Here is an 8,749-nt window from a genome sequence, read left to right on the forward strand (position 1 = left end):
CTTTAATGCACAGGTGAAATAATTGGCTTGAACGCAGGATAAGAAACTCCATGGAAGGAAAAAACTCCTCTTGAATACAAAATTCCACTCTCATATAAATTTATTTCCATTAAATAAATAGATTTATTCCTTAGTCAAGGGAAAAATTACTAGCTTTATTTAAGACAAGACAGTCTTACTCTCTGTATTTAATAAATAAACTTAAGCATGATAATGACCAAGTTTTGTTGTAATGTAGTAGGTTTTCTGGAGACTTTTTTTCCAGTGTTGAAAGCACCAAGGGCAGTCTTTAAGGGATTGCACTTTAAGCCGATCGGAGTGAAATGCCATCTTACGATGTGTGTGTAACTGTTAGGAAAATGGTGATGGTAAGAGCAGTGTCTAGTTCTACATTATGAATTTGCACTGTACACATGTGTCCACACATTCACTAAAATGTCTGAATGGAAGAAATAAAGTGCCAAACTGACAGATTCCATAATTCAGGCTCCCTAATTCTAGAGATTAGTGCTGAACTTCTGTGCCCCACCAAAACAACTTGGTGAAACAGCGAGAGATGATTGGTAAGGTTAAGGAAGGTGCAACAATTGATGAAGAAAAGGTGATTTATGAGAAAACAAACACAAGAAGCAATATGAGAAAAAGAACAACACAATGGCACCTGTTTCATAGTGGAGCAAACTCCTGGCTTCAGGAAAGCATCACTCAAACACTATACAAACAAACAAAAAAGCAAAAGTGTTCGTTCTCATGGAGGCTTTTCCTTTCTTCTGAAATAATTTCAAGATACATTTAAAATAATTGAGGGCAAAATTGCAGATACAATGTATCAGCAAGGGAGTTATCTTCGCTTAGACTTTTAAATTGTTACTCTGAGTTTTTGTTATTGTTGCTGTTGCTATTAATTCAAACATTTATGTTGGCGCTTACACGCCACTCTGCACATACCACTGTCAGCATTTATATGTCTGTGTGTTCATCTACACATTTATAGGACCTTCTAGTGTAAGCGCTTTAGCGGATTAGCCACAGAACACTGCCATTCTACTTGTTTGTGGGAAAGAAATGCTGTGACGTCAGGCACCAGCAACACGCTGACTCTATTCAACACTCTGTGCTCACTCCCCTGGGGCGGATGGAGCAAGTGCCCCTGGAGAATCCGAGCGGCCTCCGTGCTCTGCATTGCCCGGTCTGCGCATCCCTGAAGTTCTGCTGCCCTCTTCTGGCGCAACGCATGCCTGACGCAAAACACAGGTTTCTTTGTAACGAATAACGGTTTTCTTTGGTTTTGCTCACATGGAAATAGATGAGAAATTGGATTATTATCAGATTGATTTTGCAGCATAAACTTTAGCGCCATACAAAAAGGAAACCTCACTGTCCTCATATCAAGCCTCATTCTGGGCCCAGTGGAAGAGAGTAGCTAGGGAAAGCATGTTGCCAAATAGCTCTGACATCTCCTACATTTATCAGGGTCAGTGTTCTGGCAGCAGAGCTGGCTCCACGAGCTTGGGTTTCGAAGGGGTGCTGTGGGTGTCTGTGGGTGAGGTGGGGGGTAAGAGTGTGCGTGTGTGATTTTAGAGCCTTGCTCCACATAACAGCAATTTAACTCTTTTCCTTCACATCCACTTACTCTTTTCAAATGTGTGACTCTTTGACTCCATTTTCCTAATTAATCCTGTACTTTTTAGCAATCTAATTAATTCCCTCCCAATTGCATCCTGTCTCCTGAACAATGCATCACTGGGATACTGTTTGAAATTCACCATCCAAGAAAAAGAAGTGAAGTGTAAGTCCGATTTCATTAGGCCCTAATTGTGTCTTAGCATGGGATGGGGATAATGGACTATGAGACTTATCAACATCACAGTGTATCAAACCTGTTAATAAATTGCTTTCTGTATAACAAATAAAAGAAATACATATTTTTAAGATGGGAGCACGAGAGGCATGGCATAGCTGGAGTTTAAGGTTCAAGCTTTGTATCCTCTATATATAATGTATTATGTTTTTCAAAAACTTTTTTATTAGGAAAGCTATACCAGACGCATAATCACTATACAATGATTAAACATTACCTTTACAATTTATAATCACTGAAATTACAGAATAAATATATGCACATTTCTTTCGAATCTTTGTGAGAGAGAAAACATTGAAAGTGCTTCCTACAAAGGTGTTAGTGATATATACCCAGTTGCTTTTTAATTTTTTTAATATTATATATACTTATATATATAAGAAAGTGCAGATGTCCTCCAAAAAGTCTTGGCGTCAGGAGGAATTGTCACAAAGAGGGCGCTCGTCCCTGTGTGTGTCTCTGTCAGAGCACCAGGCTTTCACTTCTGAAGGAGCCAGCCTCGCGTGTGACGTTTCCAGTGTGGGAGGAGAGATGTTGTTGTGAACTGTACACTAGGGATGAAGGGCAGGTGAACTATGGAAAGGAAAGCAAAGAATCAAATCCAAACTAAGGAGATTGAGTTGGGTTGCATGGGAGTGGTGTGTGTGTGTGTGTGTGTGTGTGTGTGTGTGTGTACACACACCCGTAAGAGCAAGGAGGACTTAACTATGCAGGCTGAGTGTGTGAGTACGCGTATGTGCATGAGAGACAAGAGTGAGAGTGAGAACATTCGAGCAAGACCCGCCCCCTCCCTCCCGTCTTGCAGTTTCCAGGCATGCGCAAACTGCATTGTTAATACATGTACAGAAACTGTGCCATGACTGGAAGAGGAAAGAAAGCCACAAGTATCTATTTGCCCCCCCTCCCTTTTGAACAAAACTATAACTAAAGAAAAAAAAAGTTACTGAAAATAAAAAGACACTTGAATTTTACTGAATTAGGATCAATACAACGATCCCCAGTATACCTTATACATGGCACAAAGTCTCAAGTTTCAGTATAAAAAAATAATGATAACATTTGCTGGCAAAAGTCTGCGAAGGCACTTCATTGATGAATGATCTGAGTGTGGCTCATCCTCCAGAACGCATCTGCGGGAGGAGAGCAGACATCTGTATCGCAAGTTGTCATTGCATGTCAGTCCTGGGCGGGACAGAGAAGAGAGTGAGGATGGAGTTATTGGGACCAATGGAAAGGGAGGACGGGGTAGATTTCTTTTATTTTCCTTTGCTTTTCAAAAAAAAACCAAAAAACAAAAAAACAAAACCAAAAACCAAAGCACTGATTTATTTTCAGCTTTCTGTCAGAACCTGTATGTCGTCTTCTCCAGGACTTCGAGGTAATCCGGCTTGGTTTGAAGTTTGGCCCTTAACTCGAGGTAATCACTTTTGGGGGTTTGGTGGTCTGTGAAGCCCTTTCCAGCTGAGAACAGAAGGGTTTCTTTCAGCCTGGCATCCTGCTGTAAGTCTGGGTATTGCATGCCAGGAGGGTGGACATGCAGTTCCTTTAACTTGGGCACTGTACCGTAAAGGCAGTCCACGAATCCCACCGTGCATGGGGCCGGCTGGGGCCTGTCTCGGTCTAGTAGCATGCTGCCACCAGCACAGCCTCCCCCTGGAGGAAACAGCACCACCCCGCCATTCTTCTCGCGGTGACGGAACCCAGCCAAGTCTCCCCCGGATCCCCCAACTACTCCGGAAACACCGCCCACTGCTGGGTGGTGAGGGTGGTGGTGGTTGACCGTCACAATGGTGCTGAGCTGGCAGCCGGACACTGCCAGGGCCCACTCCTTTTCCTTCTCCAGCAAAGTCCGGCAGTTGCCGCGGCTCTCCTCGGGCGTCTCGGCAAACTGCTCACTTCCTAGGACAACCTCACTCCTTCCAGGCGGTTGTGTCCCAGGACCCCCGCGCTCTGCACCCCCTGCTTCCTGGCCTGCCGAAACAGCCACCTCTTCCTCCTCCCGGGGCTTGTAGATGGGGTTGTTGCACATCTGGGTAACTGGATGTGGGATGTATTCATACACATGGCCCACGGGAGGGGCCTTCTCTGGGGAGGAGAGAGCTGGTCGGCCTCCGCCGCCATTGCCACCGCCACCACCGCTTCCACCTCCGCCTTCGTCGAAGAGCCTGTGGCATTGCATCTGGATGCCAGTGAGGTCCACGCCCTCCTGCCGCTTGCTTCTGAAGGGCAGCTTCTTCCGTCGGCGGCGGAGCACATAGGCAAACAGACCTGCAGCCACAAAGACCGCCGAGAAAAACAGAACCAGCAGGCTGAGAATCAATACGGAAAGTGGCAGAGGGCCTCCAGGGGGTGAGAATTCATAGGGCGATGCGCTTGTTGGGCCTCCAAGGTGAGAGTCTCCAGGCTGGGCCGGGGATGCGCCAGCTGGTGCGACGTGCAGCATTTCTGGGCACAGAACTTCCAGTTCAATAGTGCGCACGTCTCGGTGGGTGAGGTTGTCAGGGCTCATACACAGCACGTCGCCGACCACACTGACCGAGCTGATGGTTTCGATCCACTGTTTAAAGGGGACCAGGTCACAGGTGCAATCCCAGGGATTCTCATTGAGGTCTATCTGAACAATGGCGTTCAGGTGTTCCAGGACGCCAGCCACGGGGAGATACAGGAAGTAATTCTTCCTGAGGTTGAGCCTGGCCAGAGATGTGCCTGCAAAGGCGTCCGTGGGGAGGGTCCGCAGCAGGTTGTTGTTGAGGAAGAGCAGCTTCAAGTTGGGCATGAGGCTGAAGGCTGCAGGCTGGATTTCTCGTATCACATTGAATTCAAAGTACAAGTAGTGCAAACTCTGTAGGCCTCGGAACATGCCTGGTGTCAGCTTTTCTATGTCATTGCCATTCAGAAAGAGGCTCTTCAGGTTGGGCAGGTTTATGAAGGCCCCGTCCTGGACATAAGAAATGCGGTTGTTTCCCAGATGCAAGAGATCCAAGGAAGAAAAATTCCAAAAATCAGAACGGTATATTTTCTGAATGAGATTGCTACTCAGGTACAGTTTCTTGGCGTTCAATGGCCTTGGAAGAAGTTCTGAAATGTTGTTAAATCCTCTTTCTTTGCAGTTGACAGTCAAGCCAAGGTCATTGATGTGCAAATTACAGGTACACCCAGTGGGACATATAATAGGAATCGGTGGCCTCGTCTGGTAAGGTGCAATAGGAGGTTGGTTTGGACCTGGATACAAAGCTTGAGATGTAGATGGTGGCCTTGGGGTTCGGGGCTGTTTGGTGGGCTTAGGCTGCTTATTTGAGGACTTGTATTCAACAGAAGAAGCAGTAAAATGGACAGAGGACAACATGGAGGAGGGCTTGGTTGGCCATGCATTCTCCTTGTTTGATGTCAAGTGGGGGATGCCCAAGCTAGCCTCCACCTCAGAGTCAGACAGCAAGGGGCAGAGCTCTGTCTTCCTGATTTCACGAAGGTCCTTCCCGTGGAAATGGAAAGGGGTCTCACAAGTTATGTCTCCCACCAGGGCGGTGTAAGGAATGCGCTCCAGCCAGCTCTTGAGTTGCACAATCTCACAGGTGCAATTCCAAGGATTCTCTTCCAGCTGGAGCTCCATGAGACTCCTGCCAATGTGATCCAGCATGCCTCGGTAAAAGAGAACCTTCAGCCTGTTCCCACGCAGGTCCAAGTGAGTTAAAGATACAGCCTTAAATAAGTTCGTGGGAAGCATGGGGATAAGATTATCATTTAAAATGAGAACTCTCAATTTACTTAGGTTCCGAAATGCCCCACTTTCAATACGCTTAATGACATTGTAATCTGCTTGTAGATATTCTAGACTTTCCAAGCCAAGGAAAGTATCATTTCTGAAAACATCTAATTTGTTCTCATGTAGATATAGCCTCTTTAAAATCTTAAGACCATTGAAAGCTCCTGTTTGAATGTCCTGCAATGCATTGTTCCCCAGGTTAATGGACACAGCATTATTTAAATGAAGAAAGCTGTTGGTGTATAATTTCCTCATTGAATTCTTCTGCAGGTAGAGTTTGAAAGGTCTTGACCAGAACTCTGTAATCTGACTAATATTTGTAAATCCTTTACTGTCACAATGTATATGAAAAAGACTTTCTTTAACTTCGCAGTAGCATGGATCGAAACAGGGTTCATCTATTTCCTCTGAGTCCTCTATCAGGGGAATTGGGGTAGTCCATCCTAGAGCAATTGTGCTTAGAAGAATTATCCACAACATCCTCCCTCTGTGAAGCATCTCAGCTACGGACGGGTTCATCATTTGTGGTGGATTACAAATCTGCAACAGAAATCAAATGCAGATTTTTAGCTTGTGGTCAAGGTTTTAATTGTCTCTTACATGTGAGACTTTCTAAGAGCATTATAAAAATAGAAGCAGTTGTGGAACTGATACTTCAATTCAGCATGCTTCATGTTGACAATATGTCCTATCTTTTTAAACATGGGATATAATGAAATATTGAACACAATGATATTTTTCAGATCCATGCTCTATTTGATAAATGGCATATCACATGAACAAAATTAGGTTGCATTTTCTCTTATTAAAAATAATAGGATTAATACAGAATGGTTTGTTCCCTTTAGGCAATAGGCACATTATCTGGTCATTAAACTTAGTTGACTGATGAAAGTCATATTGGCATTGTCCATTATGAATATAATTGCAACTTCTTTGGGAAAAATGTGCCTTTCAAAGTACAGGGCTCCACTGTTAAAGAGAATATGATAAAGTTTGAGCTTCTAGCTGAACATCAGATGGTGAAGTATGTGAAGTGACTGACATCCCAGCAAACTGTCAGATTCCGTGACATGTTGAATCACAGTGTACGGTCAGCAACACTCCACGTTGTCTCCTCCTTTTGCCCAAGGACAGATTATTGACAACTGCTTCAGTTAGCTCACTTACATATATTTGTATCCTTTTTCCAATTTAAATCTTCCAGAAGTGACTAGTCCTTACCCTTGTGAAGAATAACTCTATGCAAGTGTGAGAGCTAAAGATAGTGACAGCTAAAGGATGCTAGAACTGGGAATGTCTGAATTGAAAGTTTTGGAGCTTCGTTTGCAAGGTGTATGTGCCTTCGTGATCAAGGTGGAAAGCTGAAAAGCTGGAAGGGCAGGTGCCTGGTTGGGATGCTATATCTAAGAGAAGGAAATTCAGTTCTTACCTGCTGCTAAATAACCTACCACAGGCAGTATATTTCAGAAGACATAACTCTCCCCATCTGAGAAACATACAGTGCACTCCTCTCCACACCAAACCTTTCCCCACGGCCTTCATTCCTGTCCTAATATCATCAGTATATAAAAAATGTGCACATAAATAAATTATAAGAATGCAGTTTTACTAAATGAGCCCTATGACTCACCGAGATATCAATCAAAATTGAATGGTTGATTTTAATCGATAAAAATCAACCAGACGTTTGGGCATACATTTACTACCTAAGCAGACATGCACACCTCAAAGCGGTATTTCACCAACCCTTTAACATACAATGACATAATTTATATGGAAAAGGGAAAAGAATAAACCTTCACGTTTAACTGGTCTATAATGCACACAGCTGTGAGGAAGGGAGAAACTGCCAGAAAGCAAAGGGCATCTGCCTCAGCCATGCAAGTCGCAGTTTTTAGAAACAATGAAGTTCAGATGAGGGCTGGAAGGAACCAGGGGCCAGGCTCTGTTGCCGCATCAGCTAGGCATCCCTGTCTCCTTCAGCTATTTCCTCTTCACCATTCTTTTCTTAAATGTTTTTTTTCTTTTTCAGTTTCCCTAAAGCTCAGGCAAGACAGGCTCCAGATGTTTTTGACTTACCTATTTTGCAGATTTTTTTTAGTGCTTAACATTGAAAGGGGGTGGCGCTTCAACATAAATCCTATCTCTTCTCTCCCCCCTCCTCTTGCTGAGACTGAAGCAAAGGGGAAGGGGGGCGAGCAGCACATGCAAGGGGAGGGAAAGCCAGTTGGAGACGTGCAAGGAATGCAGCAGGCTCCTCAATGGGCTTTAGGATGCAGAACTGCCGCTTGGCACCCTCAATAGAGCAGGGAGGGGAAGGGGCTGAGGCGGGCTTCCTGCTCGGCCGTGGCCGCGGTGGCAGCTCTCGGCTGCCCTGGGCACTGGAAGGGCAGGAGGAAGCGCAGGGAAGGAAGGCTCAATCACGGTGCAGAATCTCGGACTTCTCTCTCGCTGGATTCCACCCCCCCTTAAAAAAAAAGATAACAGCATGTGCTGTAACCCTGGATCTGGCTTTCCACGTCACGAATTGAGCTCCAAGCAGGGGGGCGCGCTTAGCATGTGGTCGGGAGCGAGCACTAGGAAGCCCTGACTATTCAGCAATGTGTGCCTGTGTATGTGGCCGCGTGCTTGTGTGTGCTGGTGTGTGCACGCATGTGCTTAAGGACAAGGGAAAAAAAGAAGTGGAAGGGTCTGGAAGACAAATGGACAAAATAAGAAGCAAGAAGGAAGGGAGATGAGCCCGACCTAAGGAAACGTTCCTTTGGTGGGGAAGAAGAGAGCTGGGGTAGACATTTTCTTCTTGCTGTGCTCCATCCCTCTCAGTCTGTCTCTCTCTCTCTCTCTCCTCTGAAGTAAACCATCCTTGGACTGTTTTGTTGCTCCAGCTTTCACACTCTTCTCACAAGCACAAATGGTTTAAGAAAGTGAGGCCATCCCTAACAATTCTTGTCAGAGCAGATATTGGGTCCAAAGGTGAAGATGAAGGGAATGCCAGGTGCCCAGGGCAGAAGTGCTGAATCTGACTGGTTCTCTCTGAGTGTCCTGAAGAAGAGCCCACACAGCCTGAGCACCTGGGACTGAGCTGCTCCTGCATTTTGGTTCGATCCCTTTGCACCAGGAAT

The 8,749-nt window shown here is 45.2% G+C and overlaps 1 protein-coding gene across 1 annotated transcript; it reads right to left on the minus strand.

Moving 5' to 3' along the window:
- Window positions 1-3,203: 3,203 nt before the first annotated feature.
- SLITRK3 (SLIT and NTRK like family member 3) lies at window positions 3,204-6,146 on the minus strand. Its single transcript, XM_004598349.2, has one exon. It carries the CDS (start codon window positions 6,144-6,146, stop codon window positions 3,204-3,206), a length of 2,943 nt encoding a protein of 980 aa, XP_004598406.2.
- Between the last annotated feature and the right edge of the window lie 2,603 nt (window positions 6,147-8,749).

Source organism: Ochotona princeps, chromosome 3 (assembly GCF_030435755.1).
Source record: "Ochotona princeps isolate mOchPri1 chromosome 3, mOchPri1.hap1, whole genome shotgun sequence".
Taxonomy (NCBI): Eukaryota; Metazoa; Chordata; class Mammalia; order Lagomorpha; family Ochotonidae; genus Ochotona; species Ochotona princeps.

What these genes read in the sequence shown, in the direction of transcription:
- SLITRK3 (XM_004598349.2), bottom strand. Translation starts at nt 6,146, where the DNA reads ATGATGAACCCGTCCGTAGCTGAGATGCTTCACAGAGGGAGGATGTTG.